General features: G+C 41.6%; 1 protein-coding gene across 14 annotated transcripts in view; it reads left to right on the top strand.

The window, feature by feature from the left end:
• LOC133631554 (receptor-type tyrosine-protein phosphatase F) overlaps window positions 1-19,059 on the top strand; it is a 595,429-nt gene that overhangs the window by 448,930 nt on the left and 127,440 nt on the right. For 8 of the 14 annotated variants that reach the window (XM_062023871.1, XM_062023865.1, XM_062023870.1 and 5 more), the window contains 2 exons: window positions 35-340; window positions 5,257-5,450. In XM_062023871.1, coding sequence (XP_061879855.1) covers window positions 35-340; window positions 5,257-5,450 — 500 coding nt within the window. The remainder of the gene's footprint in view (window positions 1-34; window positions 341-5,256; window positions 5,451-19,059) is intronic. The other 6 variants (XM_062023872.1, XM_062023869.1, XM_062023867.1 and 3 more) reach the window with 1 other exon arrangement.

The following is a 19,059-nucleotide window of genomic DNA, read 5'->3' as shown; positions in this document are numbered from 1 at the left end:
TTCCCCCCCCCCCCTTCCCCGTGTGGTTGTGCAGCCCCCTCCGCCCCGCCCCAGGATGTCCGCCTGTACGGCCTGAGCTCCACCAGCCTCAAGGTGAGTTGGGCGGCCCCGCCCGCCGCCAGCCGCCACGGCGCCATCGTGCGCTACACGGTCAGCTACCAGGCGCTGTCTGGCGAGGACACGGAGCGCCACGAGGCCACCGGCATTGACGCCGGAGCCACCGACTATGTCATAGAAGAGCTGGAGAAGTGGACCGAGTATCAGGTGTGGGTGAGGGCCCACACGGATGTGGGGCCGGGCCCCGAGAGCGCCCCGGTGAGGATGAAAACCAAAGAGGACGGTAGGTTGGCGCCAAAAAAATCTGCAAGACTTGTTTGTTGATCAATCTCAAGATAATGAGGCTCTCCTGAGGCTCTCTTGTAGCCACCAGCTTTTTTTTCTTCCAACTTGGCTTCAAACGCTATTGCAGGTTATGTCTCATCACCTCGAAACTGTGTGGGTGTGGGTGTGTGTGTGTGGGTGTGTTCTTGTATCTCCACCCTTCTTGAGACATCAACAAGGAAAAGTACCTTCAAGTTAGGACCAAAATCATGGTCCCAATACGGAAAACCATTGCATCTAATAGAGAGCCAAATACTAGAGTCCGTGAACATTGCTCCAAAGTCAGGATTTTTGTTGTTGTTGATTTGAGGTGCATACAAAAGTAAACATTGAGGAGGGATTTTTCCAATGGACTGTGTGTCGGTTTTAAAAGTGCTCCCCCTCCGGTCAACATATGAAATAACAAGTGTGTATAAGGATTTGAAGTGCTCCCCCTCTGGCCAACGTATGGATTAACAAGTGTGTGTCAGAAATTGAAATGCGCCCCCTTTGGCCTAAATTAAATTAAAAAATAAATAAATAAATATGTATATAAAGACATATTGTAATAACTTGAAGTAAATTATGAAGATTACAATGACAAACAAAAAATTAAAAAAAAAATAAAAATAAAAGCTTACCTTTTTTATTTTTGCATAGTATGTATATATTACTAATGTTGTAAATATAAATATTTATATATCTAGAAAGGGTGGTCCTAAAGAGGTAGGCATTTTTCGGAGGTCTCAAGAAGGTAACAAATACAAGAATGTGTGTTTGTGTGTGTGTGTGTGTTCTTGTTTTTCTACCCTTCTTGAGACATCAACAAGGAAAAGTACCTTCCACATGAGGACCGAAATCATGGTCCCAATACGGAAAACCGTTGCATCTAATAGAGAGCCAAATACTAGAGTCCGTGAACATTGCTCCAAAGTCAGGATTTTTTTTTGTCTATTTAATGTGCATACGTTGTGTGTAAGAAATTGAAATGCGCCCCCTTTGGCCAAAATTAATTAAAATAAATAAATAAATAAATATGTATATAAAGACATATTGTAATAACTTTAAATAAATAATGAAGATTACAATTACAAACAAAAAATAAAAGCTTACCTTTTTTTAAATTTGCATAGTATGTATATATGATTAATGTTGTAAATATAAATATTTATATATCTGGAAAGGGTGGTCCTAAAGAGGTAGGCATTTTTCGGTGGTCTCAAGAAGGTAACAAATACAAGAAAATGTACGTGTGTGTTTGTGTGTGTTCTTGTATTTCTACTCTTCTTGAGACTTCAACAAGGAATAGTAGCTTCCATATGAGGACCGGTGTACAAGTTAGGACCGAAATCATGGTCCCAATGCGGAAAACCATTGCATCTAATAGAGAGCCAAATACTAGAGTCCGTGAACATTGCTCCAAAGTCAGGATTTTTGTTGTTGTAGATTTGAGGTGCATACAAAAGTAAACATTGAGGAGGGATTTTTCCAATTGACTGTGTGTCGGTTTTAAAAGTGCTCCCCCTCCGGTCAACATATGAAATAACAAGTGTGTATAAGAATTTGAAGTGCTCCCCCTCTGGCCAACGTATGGATTAACACGTGTGTGTTAGAAATTGAAATGCGCCCCCTTTGGCCTAAATTAAATTAAAAAATAAATAAATAAATATGTATATAGAGACATATTGTAATAACTTGAAGTAAATTATGAAGATTACAATGACAAACAAAAAATTAAAAAAATAAATAAAATAAAACCTTACCTTTTTTATTTTTGCATAGTATGTATATATTACTAATGTTGTAAATATAAATCTTTATATATCTAGAAAGGGTGGTCCTAAAGAGGTAGGCATTTTTCGGAGGTCTCAAGAAGGTAACAAATACAAAAATGTGTGTTTGTGTGTGTGTGTGTGTGTGTGTGTGTGTGTGTGTGTGTGTGTGTTCTTGTTTTTCTACCCTTCTTGAGACATCAACAAGGAAAAGTACCTTCCACATGAGGACCGAAATCATGGTCCCAATACGGAAAACCGTTGCATCTAATAGAGAGCCAAATACTAGAGTCCGTGAACATTGCTCCAAAGTCAGGATTTTTTTTGTCAATTTAATGTGCATACGTTGTGTGTAAGAAATTGAAATGCGCCCCCTTTGGCCAAAATTAATTAAAATAAATAAATAAATAAATATGTATATAAAGACATATTGTAATAACTTTAAATAAATAATGAAGATTACAATTACAAACAAAAAATAAAAGCTTACCTTTTTTTAAATTTGCATAGTATGTATATATGATTAATGTTGTAAATATAAATATTTATATATCTGGAAAGGGTGGTCCTAAAGAGGTGGGCATTTTTCGGAGGTCTCAAGAACGTAACAAATACAAGAATGTGTGTGTGTTTGTGTGTGTTCTTGTATTTCTACTCTTCTTGAGACATCAACAAGGAAAAGTAGCTTCCATATGAGTTAGGACCGAAATCATGGTCCCAATACGGAAAACCATTGCATCTAATAGAGAGCCAAATACTAGAGTCCGTGAACATTGCTCCAAAGTCAGGATTTTTTGGTTGATTTAATGTGCATACATTGTGTGTAAGAAATTAAAATGCACCCCCTTTGGCCAAAATTAATTAAAAAATAAATAAATATGTATATAAAGACATATTGTAATAACTTTAAATAAATAATGAAGATTACAATTACAAACAAAAAATAAAAGCTTACCTTTTTTAAATTTGCATAGTATGTATATATTATTAATGTTGTAAATATAAATCTTTATATATCTAGAAAGGGTGGTCCTAGAGAGGTAGGCCTTTTTCGGAGGTCTCAAGAAGGTACAAGAATGTGTGTGTGTGTGTGTGTTTGTGTGTGTGTGTTCTTGTATGTCTACCCTTCTTGAGACATCAACAAGGAAAAGTACCTTCCTTATGAGGACCGGTGAACAAGTTAGGACATAAATCATGGTCCCAATACGGAAAACCATTGCATCTAATAGAGAGCCAAACACTACAGTCCGTGAACATTGCTCCAAAGTCAGGATTTTTTTGGTTGATTTAATGTGCATACATTGTGTGTAAGAAATTGAAATGCGCACCCTTTGGCCAAAATTAATTTTTAAAAAAAATAAATAAATATGTATATAAAGACATATTGTAATAACTTTGAATAAATAATGAAGATTACAATTACAAACAAAAAATAAAAGCTTACCTTTTTTTAAATTTGCATAGTATGTATATATGATTAATGTTGTAAATATAAATATTTATATATCTGGAAAGGGTGGTCCTAAAGAGGTAGGCATTTTTCGGTGTCTCAAGAACGTAACAAATACAAGAATGTGTGTGTGTGTGTTTGTGTGTGTTCTTGTATTTCTACTCTTCTTGAGACATCAACAAGGAAAAGTAGCTTCCATATGAGGACCGGTGTACAAGTTAGGACATAAATCATGGTCCCAATACGGAAAACCATTGCATCTAATAGAGAGCCAAACACTACAGTCCGTGAACATTGCTCCAAAGTCAGGATTTTTTGGTTGATTTAATGTGCATACATTGTGTGTAAAAAAATTGAAATGCGCCCCCTTTGGCGAAAATTAATTTAAAAAAATAAATATGTATATAAAGACATATTGTAATAACTTTAAAAAAAATAATGAAGATTACAATTACAAACAAAAAATAAAAGCTTACCTTTTTTTAAAATTTGCATAGTATGTATATATGATTAATGTTGTAAATATAAATCTTTATATATCTAGAAAGGGTGGTCCTAAAGAGGTGGGCATTTTTACAAAGGTCTCAAGAAGGTAACAAATACAAGAATGTATGTGTGTGTGTGTTCTTGTATTTCTACCCTTCTTGAGACATCAACAAGGAAAAGTAGCTTCAACATGAGGACCGGTGAACAAGTTAGGACATAAATCATGGTCCCAATACGGAAAACCATTGCATCTAATAGAGAGCCAAACACTACAGTCCGTGAACATTGCTCCAAAGTCAGGATTTTTTTGGTTGATTTAATGTGCATACATTGTGTGTAAAAAAATTGAAATGCGCCCCCTTTGGCGAAAATTAATTAAAAAAAATAAAATAAATAAATATGTATATAAAGACATATTGTAATAACTTTAAATAAATAATGAAGATTACAATTACAAACAAAAAATAAAAGCTTACCTTTTTTTAAATTTGCATAGTATGTATATATTATTAATGTTGTAAATATAAATATTTATATATCTAGAAAGGGTGGTCCTAGAGAGGTAGGCATTTTTCGGAGGTCTCAAGAAGGTAACAAATACAAGAATGTGTGTGTGTGTGTGTGTGTGTGTGTGTGTGTGTGTGTGTGTGTGTGTGTGTGTGTGTGTGTGTGTGTGTGTGTGTGTGTGTGTGTGTGTGTGTGTGTGTGTGTGTGTGTGTGTGTGTGTGTGTGTGTGTGTGTCTTTCCTCCCCACTTTCAGTGTTGACATCCGGGTCTTGAAGAAGTGGAGCGCTCCTCCGTCTCTTTCCTCTCCTTCTTTTCCTTGCTCTGTTTGCAGTGTGAAAGAGAGCAGCGACTCCTCCGAGAAATTAGCCTATAATTAGTTTTTTCTTTGTTTTTGAAGTTTGCCGCAACGCAGCTAATTTTGCGAGGAAACGCAGGCCATTACAGACATCAGTGGGCCCCGCATGCTGTCCCACATAAGACGCTTCCTCCGCTGACATAGTCGCTCCAAAGCGTTGATTCATTGCCAGCGCTTCCTTTTTTTTTATCAAGTCCATAAATAACACAGCAGTCGTCTCCTCCGCCTCATCAAAGCGCAGAAGAAAACTGCAAGCTCAGCGTTTTTTTGTTTTGTTTTTTTTTCCCCCTCCCCGTCCCCTTCCATCATTTCCCTCTGGTTTGCAGTGCCGGGAGCGCCCCCTAGGAAGCTGGAGGTGGAGGTGGTGAACTCCACCACCATCAGGGTCACCTGGAAGCCGCCCCTGCAGAGCAAGCAACACGGCCAGATAAGAGGCTACCAGGTCATCTTCTCCCGCCTGGAGAACGGCGAGCCGCGGGGACAGCCCGACATGCTGGACGTCACCTTGCCGGAGGCGCAGGTACAGAGAGATGCCCCCCCCCCATCCCCATCCCCCCCACCCCAACTCTGTCTCCAGCTGTGTGATGTTCATTTCCTTCTCATCTTCCATCTACTCCTCCATATATGAGTTCACACTTCAACACCAGGTCTTCCTTTCCACTACCGCCATCTTTTTCCTCTTTGTTTTTATCTTTACACATTGGACTGAAAACTGGATCTACTAACCCCGTTTCCATATGAGTTGGGAAATGGTGTTAGATGTAAATATAAACGGAATACAATGATTTGCAAATCCTTTTCAACCCATATTCAGTTGAATATGCTACAAAGACAACATATTTGATGTTCAAACTGATAGAATTTTTTTTTTTTTGTGCAAATAATCATAAACTTTAGAATTTGATGCCAGCAACACGTGACAAAGAAGTTGGGAAAGGTGGCAATAAATACTGATAAAGTTGAGGAATGCTCATCAAACACTTATTTGGAACATACCAGGCAAATTGGGAACAGGTGGGTGCCATGATTGGGTATAGAAGTAGATTCCATGAAATGCTCAGTCATTCACAAACAAGGATGGGGCGAGGGTCACCACTTTGTCAACAAATGCGTGAGCAAATTGTTGAACAGTTTAAGAAAAACCTTTCCCAACCAGCTATTGCAAGGAATTTAGGGATTTCACCATCTACGCTCCGTAATATCATCACAGGGTTCAGAGAATCTGGAGAAATCACTGCACGTAAGCAGCTAAGCCCGTGACCTTCCATCCCTCAGGCTGTACTGCATCAACAAGCGACATTAGTGTGTAAAGGATATCACCACATGGGTTCAGGAACACTTCAGAAACCCACTGTCAGTAACTACAGTTGGTCGATACATCTGTAAGTGCAAGTTAAAACTCTCCTATGCAAGGCGAAAACCGTTTATCAACAACACCCAGAAACGCCGTCGGCTTCGCTGGGCCTGAGCTCATCTAAGATGGACTGATGCAAAGTGTAAAAGTGTTCTGTGGTCTGACGAGTCCACATTTTAAATTGTTTTTGGAAACTGTGGACGTCGTGTCCTCCGGACCAAAGAGGAAAAGAACCATCCGGATTGTTATAGGCGCAAAGTGTAAAAGCCAGCATGTGTGATGGTATGGGGGTGTATTAGTGCCCAAGACATGGGTAACTTACACATCTGTGAAGGCACCATTAATGCTGAAAGGTACATACAGCTTTTGGAGCAACATATGTTGCCATCCAAGCAACGTTACCATGGACGCCCCTGCTTATTTCAGCAAGACAATGCCAAGCCACGTGTTACATCAACGTGGCTTCATAGTAAAAGAGTGCGGGTACTAGACTGGCCTGCCTGTAGTCCAGACCTGTCTCCCATTGAAAATGTGTGGCGCATTATGAAGCCTAAAATAGCACAACGGAGACCCCCGGACTGTTGAACAACTTAAGCTGTACATCAAGCAAGAATGGGAAAGAATTCCACCTGAGAAGCTTCAAAAATGTGTCTCCTCAGTTCCCAAATTTTTACTGAGTGTTGTTAAAAGGAAAGGCCATGTAACACAGTGGTGAACATGCCCTTTCCCAACTACTTTGGCACGTGTTGCAGCCATGAAATTCTAAGTTAATTATTATTTGCAAAAAAAAAAAAAGTTTATGAGTTTGAACATCAAATATCTTGTCTTTGTAGTGCATTCAACTGAATATGGGTTGAAAAGGATTTGCAAATCATTGCATTCCGTTTATATTTACATCTAACAATTTCCCAACTCATATGGAAACGGGGTTTGTACTCTGCAGACGTGTTCTATGTGTGGAGTAATTGGGTTCTTGCACAAGTTCTTCACATGCACTGCCTCGTTACCAAGTTTATCTACCGGTATTAAAACTAGAGTGGAACCTCTCATTTTAAAAAAAAATGCATTAAAAGATCCACAAAAGCATGGTAAACACCTAAAACAGGGGCGTCCAAACCTTTTGCCTCCATGGTAAAAAAAAAAAAAAAGTGTGCCATAAAAAGCCAATTTAATGAATGACACTAACCTATTTATCATTAACTGTCTGGAATGGACTTGTGCTCTCTTCAAGTTGAGGTGGTGTGGTAATTAATAATAATAATAATAATAATAGATTTTATTTGTAAAAAGCACTTTACATTGAGCAAACAACCTCAAAGTGCTACAGTGTATTGAAAAAAAATATATAATAATAAAAAGATAATAGCCTAATAGCTGGAACTAGTATGCATATGCATAAAAAGAAGGGTTTTTAAGCCTTTTTTAAAAGCATCCACAGTCTGTGGTGCCCTCAGGTGGTCAGGGAGAGCGTTCCACAGACTGGGAGCGGCGGAGCAGAAAGCCCGGTCTCCCATAGTTCGTAGCTTTGTCCTCGGAGGTTGGAGGAGGTTAGCCTGTCCGGAGCGGCGGTGTCATGTGGAGGATTTGGGGGTGAGTAGTTCTTTGAGGTAGAGGGGGGCATTTACCTTTTTTTGGTGACGTTTTGTGACCAAAATATTTCATTATGTTAAGTTCATGACGCGGTTGTTAAGTACGGCGAGGGAAGGAGACCAGGGTTTGTTGTACGTGCGTGTCGGATGAATCCTTCGTCAGACCAAAGGGGGCAAGGCGAGAAGGCAGTCCGTGGGGCAGTCAAGCGGTGGGGGGCTGGAGAGAAGCAACGAGGTCCGTTTCCATGTAGGGGTCGAGGATCGGGGAAGGCAGTCCGGAATCCAGAGGGAAGTCGAGGAGCTCGATCATGGAAGATAAAACTCGGGAACAGGGAAGGCACGGACAGAGAGAGCGAGTACGAGGGAGGGAAGCCAGAGACGGGATGCTTACTGCGAAAGTGAACTACGTTCTGGCACAGGATCACACCCAAAATAGGGGCATCCAAACCTTTTGCCTCCATGGTAAAAAAAGAACAATTGTGTGCCAAAAAAAAGCCAATTTAATGAATGACATTAACCTATTTGTCATTAACTGTCTGGAATGGACTTGTGCTCTCTTCAAGTTGAGGTGGTGTGGTAATTAATAATAATAATAATAATAATAATAATAATAATAATAATAGATTTTATTTGTAAAAAGCACTTTACATTGAGCAAACAACCTCAAAGTGCTACAGTGTATTGAAAAAAAATATATAATAATAAAAAGATAATAGCCTAATAGCTGGAACTAGTATGCATATGCATAAAAAGAAGGGTTTTTAAGCCTTTTTTAAAAGCATCCACAGTCTGTGGTGCCCTCAGGTGGTCAGGGAGAGCGTTCCACAGACTGGGAGCGGCGGAGCAGAAAGCCCGGTCTCCCATAGTTCGTAGCTTTGTCCTCGGAGGTTGGAGGAGGTTAGCCTGTCCGGAGCGGCGGTGTCATGTGGAGGATTTGGGGGTGAGTAGTTCTTTGAGGTAGATGGGGGCATTTACTTTTTTTTGGTGACGTTTTGTGACCAAAATATTTCATTATGTTAAGTTCATGATGCGGTTGTTAAGTACGGCGAGGGAAGGAGACCAGGGTTTGTTGTACGTGCGTGTCGGATGAATCCTTCGTCAGACCAAAGGGGGCAAGGCGAGAAGGCAGTCCGTGGGGCAGTCAAGCGGTGGGGGGCTGGAGAGAAGCAATGAGGTCCGTGTCCATGCAGGGGTCGAGTATCGGGGAAGGCAGTCCGGAATCCAGAGGGAAGTCGAGGAGCTCGATCATGGAAGATAAAACTCGGGAACAGGGAAGGCACGGACAGAGAGAGCGAGTACGAGGGAGGGAAGCCAGAGACGGGATGCTTACTGCGAAAGTGAACTACGTTCTGGCACAGGATCACACCCAAAACAGGGGCGTCCAAACCTTTTGCCTCCATGGTAAAAAATAAAAAAGGATTGCGTGCCAAAAAAAGCCATTTTAATGAATGACACTAACCTATTTATCATTAACTGTCCTGAATGGACTTGTGCTCTCTTCAAGTTGAGGTGGTGTGGTAATTACTTTTTTGTGGTGACACCTTGTGACCACAATATTTCATTATGTTAAGTTCATGACGCGGTTGTTAAGTACGGCGAGGGAAGGAGACCAGGGTTTGTTGTATGTGCGTGTTGGATGAATCCTTCGTCAGACCAAAGGGGTAAGGCAAGAAGGCAGTCCGTGGGCAGGCAAGCAGTGGGGGGCTGGAGAGAAGCAACGAGGTCCGTGTCCAAGCAGGGGTCGAAGATCGGGGAAGGCAGTCCGGAATCCAGAGGGAAGTCGAGAAGCTCGATCACGGAAGATAGGGGAAGTACTGCGGGAGACACGACAGACATAAAACACGGGAACAGGGAAGGCACAGAGAGAGAGAGCGAGTATGAGGGAGGGAAGCTAGAGACGGGATGCTTACTGCAAGAGTGAACTACGTTCCAGCACGGGATCTTCGGGTCTGCTCGTCTTTTTATTGATTGATTGAAACTTGTATTAGTAGATTGCACAGTACAGTACACTAAATGGTAACACCCGAGTACGTTTTTCAACTTGTTTAAGTCGGGGTCCACGTTAATCGATTCATGCCGCCTGCCCTCATTGGTCCCAGGTGCGCTGACTACTGATTGCCTGCGGCTTTGCCGGCGCGTGGCAGATGACACGCGGGATTGTGCGTGCGCCGTGACAGCAGTAGGTTGAATGACACGGACACATTTGTTACTGAATACTTTCTCATCAGCTTCTGCCTTGTAGACTTTTTATGTGTAAGTAATACGCAACTAAAACTGCTGTATTGTTGCAAGTGCTCTTAACAAAAAAAAAACTGAAACTGAAAATTGATCTCTTTGTCTTAATTGAACTCCTGAAATGGAATAACTTTCTCACCGTGTGCATCTTGTTCGCGACCGCAATTCGTTTCTCGACATTCATTTGAAAGTGCCTTCAAGAAACTCGACTCGTTCGAGACTCATAATTATAGAATGAATATCCTTTTGTGTTTTATTGCCGCACAGTATCGGTTGATGTTTTTATTGTATTTTCTTTGTGTTCACAGAGCAGTGAAAGCCCGCTAGACAATTGACGTGATAATGAATATCTTATAAACAAACACAAATAACCAAGAGCAGTAACGTTAATGGAAACACGCCCTCGACCGCCACATCTCATTTTTAAAAGACGGCCCCAGCGGGCTCCTGGTCGGCGTACCCCTGCAGATACACACAGCTGTGCCCTTGACTGTGGCGCTATTAACCTGCATTAGCATTTGTAAATATCCTCCCGTCTTCACTCTTTATCATTGTGGTGGCGAGTACGCTGCTAAAGTCACCCTTTGACCATTTTTACTGCTGCTGCGACGGCACGCCATGTTCTTCTGCGCACACAATGTGCAATGTTTGTGTGTCCGTCCACTGCTAGATGACGGCACACTATCGATACCACTTATGATATTACAACCAATACTGGGGGCTTTGAGTATTGGCCGATATTCCATATCGTGGTGCTTGAGACAGTATCGTGACACAGCATTGCATTAAAGTTAGTCAAAGTACCACGAGGTGTGGTGAAATTACCCTCTGCATTTGACCCATCCCCCTTGTTCCACCCGCTGGGAGGTGAGGGGAGCAGTGAGCAGCAGCAGTGGCCGCGCCCGGGAATCATTTTTGCTGATTCAAACCCCAATTCCAACCCTTGATGCTGAGTGCCAAGCAGCAACATTTTTATAGTCTTTGGTATGACTCGGCCAAACGTGGCGATTAGTATTACCGCCTTTGCTTCAAACTTAGGTCAACATTTAAATAATGAGCATTCAGATCTGCACAAGGAGTTATAAAGAGTGACAGGTAATAATGTAGTTGTTACACCTGTCCTGCTGTTTGGCTCCAGTGCAGACAGTAGTCAACCTACCGATCTCAGGGCGGACACTCTAACCACTAGGCCACTGAGCAGTATTAAAGACCCCCCCAAAAAATGCAGGTAACATACAAATCAGCAGTTGAAACAATATTGTGAATCATTTTTGGTGATTCAACCCCCAATTCCAACCCTTGATGCTGAGTGCCAAGCAGGGAGGTAATGGCTCCCATTTTTATAGTCTTTGGTATGACTCGGCCAAACGTGGCGATTAGTATTACCGCCTTTGCTTCAAACGTAGGTCAACATTTAAATAATGAGCATTCAGATCTGCACAAGGAGTTATAAAGAATGACAGGTCATAATGTAGTTGTTACACCTGTCCTGCTGTTTGGCTCCAGTGCAGACCGTAGTCAACCTACCGATCTCAGGGCGGACACTCTAACCACTAGGCCACTGAGCAGTATTAAAGACCCAAAAAATAATGCAGGTAACATACAAATCAGCAGTTGAAACAATATTGTGAATCATTTTTGGTGATTCAAACCCCAATTCCAACCCTTGATGCTGAGTGCCAAGCAGGGAGGTAATGGCTCCCATTTTTATAGTCTTTGGTATGACTCGGCCAAACGTGGCGATTAGTATTACCGCCTCTGCTTCAAACTCAAGTCAACATTTAAATAATGAGCATTCAGATCTGCACAAGGAGTTATAAAGAGTGACAGGTCATAATGTAGTTGTTACACCTGTCCTGCTGTTTGGCTCCAGTGCAGACCGTAGTCAACCTACCGATCTCAGGGCGGACACTCTAACCACTAGGCCACTGAGCAGTATTAAAGACCCCCCCAAAAAAATGCAGGTAACATACAAATCATCAGTTGAAACAATATTGTGAATCATTTTTGGTGATTCAACCCCCAATTCCAACCCTTGATGCTGAGTGCCAAGCAGGGAAGTAATGGCTCCCATTTTTATAGTCTTTGGTATGACTCGGCCAAACGTGGCGATTAGTATTACCGCCTCTGCTTCAAACTTAGGTCAACATTTAAATAATGAGCATTCAGATCTGCACAAGGAGTTATAAAGAGTGACAGGTAATAATGTAGTTGTTACACCTGTCCTGCTGTTTGGCTCCAGTGCAGACCGTAGTCAACCTACCGATCTCAGGGCGGACACTCTAACCACTAGGCCACTGAGCAGTATTAAAGACCCAAAAAATAATGCAGGTAACATACAAATCAGCAGTTGAAACAATATTGTGAATAATTTTTGGTGATTCAACCCCCAATTCCAACCCTTGATGCTGAGTGCCAAGCCGGGAGGTAATGGCTCCCATTTTTATAGTCTTTGGTATGACTCGGCCAAACGTGGCGATTAGTATTACCGCCTCTGCTTCAAACTTAGGTCAACATTTAAATAATGAGCATTCAGATCTGCACAAGGAGTTATAAGGAGTGACAGGTAATAATGTAGTTGTTACACCTGTCCTGCTGTTTGGCTCCAGTGCAGACAGTAGTCAACCTACCGATCTCAGGGCGGACACTCTAACCACTAGGCCACTGAGCAGTATTAAAGACCCAAAAAATAATGCAGGTAACATACAAATCAGCAGTTGAAACAATATTGTGAATCATTTTTGGTGATTCAACCCCCAATTCCAACCCTTGATGCTCGAGTGCCAAGCAGGGAGGTAATGGCTCCCATTTTTATAGTCTTTGGTATGACTCGGCCAAACGTGGCGATTAGTATTACTGCCTCTGCTTCAAACTTAGGTCAACATTTAAATAATGAGCATTCAGATCTGCACAAGGAGTTATAAAGAGTGACAGGTCATAATGTAGTTGTTACACCTGTCCTGCTGTTTGGCTCCAGTGCAGACAGTAGTCAACCTACCGATATCAGGGCGGACACTCTAACCACTAGGCCACTGAGCAGTATTAAAGACCCAAAAAATAATGCAGGTAACATACAAATCAGCAGTTGAAACAATATTGTGAATCATTTTTGGTGATTCAACCCCCAATTCCAACCCTTGATGCTGAGTGCCAAGCAGGGAGGTAATGGCTCCCATTTTTATAGTCTTTGGTATGACTCGGCCAAACGTGGCGATTAGTATTACCGCCTTTGCTTCAAACTTAGGTCAACATTTAAATAATGAGCATTCAGATCTGCACAAGGAGTTATAACGAGTGACAGGTAATAATGTAGTTGTTACACCTGTCCTGCTGTTTGGCTCCAGTGCAGACCGTAGTCAACCTACCGATCTCAGGGCGGACACTCTAACCACTAGGCCACTGAGCAGTATTAAAGACCCAAAAAATAATGCAGGTAACATACAAATCAGCAGTTGAAACAATATTGTGAATAATTTTTGGTGATTCAACCCCCAATTCCAACCCTTGATGCTGAGTGCCAAGCCGGGAGGTAATGGCTCCCATTTTTATAGTCTTTGGTATGACTCGGCCAAACGTGGCGATTAGTATTACCGCCTTTGCTTCAAACGTAGGTCAACATTTAAATAATGAGCATTCAGATCTGCACAAGGAGTTATAAAGAGTGACAGGTCATAATGTAGTTGTTACACCTGTCCTGCTGTTTGGCTCCAGTGCAGACAGTAGTCAACCTACCGATCTCAGGGCGGACACTCTAACCACTAGGCCACTGAGCAGTATTAAAGACCCCCCCCAAAAAATGCAGGTAACATACAAATCAGCAGTTGAAACAATATTGTGAATCATTTTTGGTGATTCAACCCCCAATTCCAACCCTTGATGCTGAGTGCCAAGCAGGGAGGTAATGGCTCCCATTTTTATAGTCTTTGGTATGACTCGGCCAAACGTGGCGATTAGTATTACCGCCTCTGCTTCAAACTCAAGTCAACATTTAAATAATGAGCATTCAGATCTGCACAAGGAGTTATAAAGAGTGACAGGTCATAATGTAGTTGTTACACCTGTCCTGCTGTTTGGCTCCAGTGCAGACCGTAGTCAACCTACCGATCTCAGGGCGGACACTCTAACCACTAGGCCACTGAGCAGTATTAAAGACCCCCCCAAAAAAATGCAGGTAACATACAAATCATCAGTTGAAACAATATTGTGAATCATTTTTGGTGATTCAACCCCCAATTCCAACCCTTGATGCTGAGTGCCAAGCAGGGAAGTAATGGCTCCCATTTTTATAGTCTTTGGTATGACTCGGCCAAACGTGGCGATTAGTATTACCGCCTCTGCTTCAAACTTAGGTCAACATTTAAATAATGAGCATTCAGATCTGCACAAGGAGTTATAAAGAGTGACAGGTAATAATGTAGTTGTTACACCTGTCCTGCTGTTTGGCTCCAGTGCAGACCGTAGTCAACCTACCGATCTCAGGGCGGACACTCTAACCACTAGGCCACTGAGCAGTATTAAAGACCCAAAAAATAATGCAGGTAACATACAAATCAGCAGTTGAAACAATATTGTGAATAATTTTTGGTGATTCAACCCCCAATTCCAACCCTTGATGCTGAGTGCCAAGCCGGGAGGTAATGGCTCCCATTTTTATAGTCTTTGGTATGACTCGGCCAAACGTGGCGATTAGTATTACCGCCTCTGCTTCAAACTTAGGTCAACATTTAAATAATGAGCATTCAGATCTGCACAAGGAGTTATAAGGAGTGACAGGTAATAATGTAGTTGTTACACCTGTCCTGCTGTTTGGCTCCAGTGCAGACAGTAGTCAACCTACCGATCTCAGGGCGGACACTCTAACCACTAGGCCACTGAGCAGTATTAAAGACCCAAAAAATAATGCAGGTAACATACAAATCAGCAGTTGAAACAATATTGTGAATCATTTTTGGTGATTCAACCCCCAATTCCAACCCTTGATGCTCGAGTGCCAAGCAGGGAGGTAATGGCTCCCATTTTTATAGTCTTTGGTATGACTCGGCCAAACGTGGCGATTAGTATTACTGCCTCTGCTTCAAACTTAGGTCAACATTTAAATAATGAGCATTCAGATCTGCACAAGGAGTTATAAAGAGTGACAGGTCATAATGTAGTTGTTACACCTGTCCTGCTGTTTGGCTCCAGTGCAGACCGTAGTCAACCTACCGATCTCAGGGCGGACACTCTAACCACTAGGCCACTGAGCAGTATTAAAGACCCAAAAAATAATGCAGGTAACATACAAATCAGCAGTTGAAACAATATTGTGAATCATTTTTGGTGATTCAACCCCCAATTCCAACCCTTGATGCTGAGTGCCAAGCAGGGAGGTAATGGCTCCCATTTTTATAGTCTTTGGTATGACTCGGCCAAACGTGGCGATTAGTATTACCGCCTTTGCTTCAAACTTAGGTCAACATTTAAATAATGAGCATTCAGATCTGCACAAGGAGTTATAACGAGTGACAGGTAATAATGTAGTTGTTACACCTGTCCTGCTGTTTGGCTCCAGTGCAGACCGTAGTCAACCTACCGATCTCAGGGCGGACACTCTAACCACTAGGCCACTGAGCAGTATTAAAGACCCAAAAAATAATGCAGGTAACATACAAATCAGCAGTTGAAACAATATTGTGAATAATTTTTGGTGATTCAACCCCCAATTCCAACCCTTGATGCTGAGTGCCAAGCCGGGAGGTAATGGCTCCCATTTTTATAGTCTTTGGTATGACTCGGCCAAACGTGGCGATTAGTATTACCGCCTTTGCTTCAAACGTAGGTCAACATTTAAATAATGAGCATTCAGATCTGCACAAGGAGTTATAAAGAGTGACAGGTCATAATGTAGTTGTTACACCTGTCCTGCTGTTTGGCTCCAGTGCAGACAGTAGTCAACCTACCGATCTCAGGGCGGACACTCTAACCACTAGGCCACTGAGCAGTATTAAAGACCCCCCCCAAAAAATGCAGGTAACATACAAATCAGCAGTTGAAACAATATTGTGAATCATTTTTGGTGATTCAACCCCCAATTCCAACCCTTGATGCTGAGTGCCAAGCAGGGAGGTAATGGCTCCCATTTTTATAGTCTTTGGTATGACTCGGCCAAACGTGGCGATTAGTATTACCGCCTCTGCTTCAAACTTAGGTCAACATTTAAATAATGAGCATTCAGATCTGCACAAGGAGTTATAAAGAGTGACAGGTAATAATGTAGTTGTTACACCTGTCCTGCTGTTTGGCTCCAGTGCAGACCGTAGTCAACCTACCGATCTCAGGGCGGACACTCTATACATAAATACTTTTGGCAATATAATGTATATATATATGAAGACATTCAAAATCAAGATGATTGATTTTGGTATATTTGGACCACCCCGTTTTTTAATCTACCTCACTGTTAGCAAAGTGTGTGGAGCAGGGGTCACCAACCTTTTTGAAACCAAGAGCTACTTCTTGGGTACTGATTAATGTGAAGGGCTACCAGTTTGATATACACTTAAATAAATTGCCAGAAATAGCCAATTTGCTCAATTTACCTTTAACTCTATGTTATTGTTAATAATTAATTATATTTACACTTAATTAAACGGTTTAAAAGAGGAGAAAACACGAAAAAAAATGACAGTTAAATTTTGAAACATAGTTTATCTTCAATTTCGACTCTTTAAAATTCAAAATTCAACCGCAAAAAAAAGAAGAGAAAAACTAGCTAATTTGAATCTTTTTGAAAAAATTTAAAAAATAATTTATGGAACATCATTAGTAATTTTTCCTGATTAAGATTAATTTTAGAATTTGGATGACATGTTTTAAATAGGTTAAAATCCAATCTGCACTTTGTTAGAATATATAACAAATTGGACCAAGCTATATTTCTAACAAAGACAAATCGTTATTTATTCTAGATTTTCCAGAACAAAAATTTTAAAAGAAATTCAAAAGACTTTGAAATAAGGTTTAAATTTGATTCTACAGATTTTCTAGATTTGCCAGAATCATTTTTTTGAATTTTAATCATGATAAGTTTGAAGAAATATTTCACAAATATTCTTCGTCGAAAAAACAGAAGCTAAAATGAAGAATTGAATTAAAATGTATGTATTATTCTTTACAATAAATAAAAAAAATTGACATGAACATTGATTTAAATTGTCAGGAAATAAGAGGAAGGAATTTAAAAGGTAAAAAGGTATATGTGTTTAAAAATCCTAAAATCATTTTTAAGGTTGTATTTTGTCTCGAAAATTGTCTTTCTGAAAGTTATAAGAAGCAAAGTAAAAAAAATAATGAATTTATTTAAACAAGTGAAGACCAAGTCTTTAAAATATTTTCTTGGATTTTCAAATTCTATTTGAGTTTTGTCTCTCTTAGAATTAAAAATGTCGAGCACAGCGAGACCAGCTTGCTAATAAATAAATACAATTTAAAAAATAGAGGCAGCTCACTGGTAAGTGCTGCTATTTGAGATATGTTTAGAACAGGCCAGTGGGCTACTCAACTGGTCCTTACGGGCGACCTGGTGCCCGCGGGCACCGCGTTGGTGACCCCTGGTGTGGAGTAAAAATAAGACAAAAGAGGAAGAAAAAAAAAATCACTGGATCTTTCCACGCCCTGAAGAATTTGAATTTTTAGCGAAAATAAAGCAGTCGGAATCAACCCCCGATGCAAAGCTTCATTCAACAAGACTCTGCCTCGCTGAACTCACCGTGACCTGTCGTGCCAAACACCCTCGCTGACACCTCCACACGATTAACGCATCTCGTAAGATTTGGCGCCGGAGCCAGTCCCCGCGACGCCTCTAAGAAAACCCGTTTGACGTTCCCGCCTCTGGCAAACCCGCTGTCTTGTTTTTGTTTTTTTTCCTCCTCACCGGTTTTGCTCTCCAGCGGCCCTGAGAAGCCGGTTGAGTAATTCCACCAGACTTGCGTGCAAGTCGGTTTCCCTTGATTGAGTCATCTCAACGGTTGTTTTCTCCGAGAGTAGGCGGCATGCACGGGCCTGCCCGGTATGTCAGCGAGGACCACACACAGTCATGGACCCCCCCACCCCCCCCCACCCCCCCCTGCTCCCAAACCGTGTTGACTGGTGACACACCCTCCACTCGCACCCTTGTCATCAGTGATGAATTCAAAAGCAGATAAAAAAACCTGCGGACTGATTGGACGTTAGATTGTGTTTGTATCGCCTCCTTCTCCGACTGCCCCTCGCCTCCTCACCTTCTCGCAGGGTTCGCCGCAACGCTCCCGAGTAGAGCAGGGCGCCAGCGTGTGGGCGCGTCAAGCACCTCTTTTCCAGCCCGAGCCCACTCAACTCCCTCATTTCCCCGGCTAATTTTAAACCGAGAGTCCCACGCTGACTGCGCGATGTTATCAACCCCCTTCTGTTTTGTTCCCGGGCGGTGGCGTGGCGAGCATGAACCTGATAATATTGTGAGAGTCCAGTCCATAGTGGATCTAACATACTATTGTGAGAGTCCAGTCCATAGTGGATCTAACATAATAGTGGGAGAGTCCAGTCCATAGTGGATCTAGCATAATAGTGTGAGAGTCCAGTCCATAGTGGATCTAGCATAATAGTGGGAGAGTCCAATCCATAGTGGATCTAGCATAATAGTGTGAGAGTCCAGTCCATAGTGGATCTAGCATAATAGTGTGAGAGTCCAGTCCATAGTGGATCTAACATACTATTGTGAGAGTCCAGTCCATAGTGGATCTAACATAATAGTGGGAGAGTCCAGTCCATAGTGGATCTAGCATAATAGTGTGAGAGTCCAGTCCATAGTGGATCTAGCATAATAGTGGGAGAGTCCAATCCATAGTGGATCTAGCATAATAGTGTGAGAGTCCAGTCCATAGTGGATCTAGCATAATAGTGTGAGAGTCCAGTCCATAGTGGATCTAACATAATAG

The sequence above is a fragment of the Entelurus aequoreus genome, linkage group LG16, assembly GCF_033978785.1.
Source record: "Entelurus aequoreus isolate RoL-2023_Sb linkage group LG16, RoL_Eaeq_v1.1, whole genome shotgun sequence".
Lineage (NCBI taxonomy): Eukaryota > Metazoa > Chordata > Actinopteri > Syngnathiformes > Syngnathidae > Entelurus > Entelurus aequoreus.
Note: the sequence above shows the minus strand (reverse complement) of the source record. Positions and strands in the feature narration are given on the sequence as shown.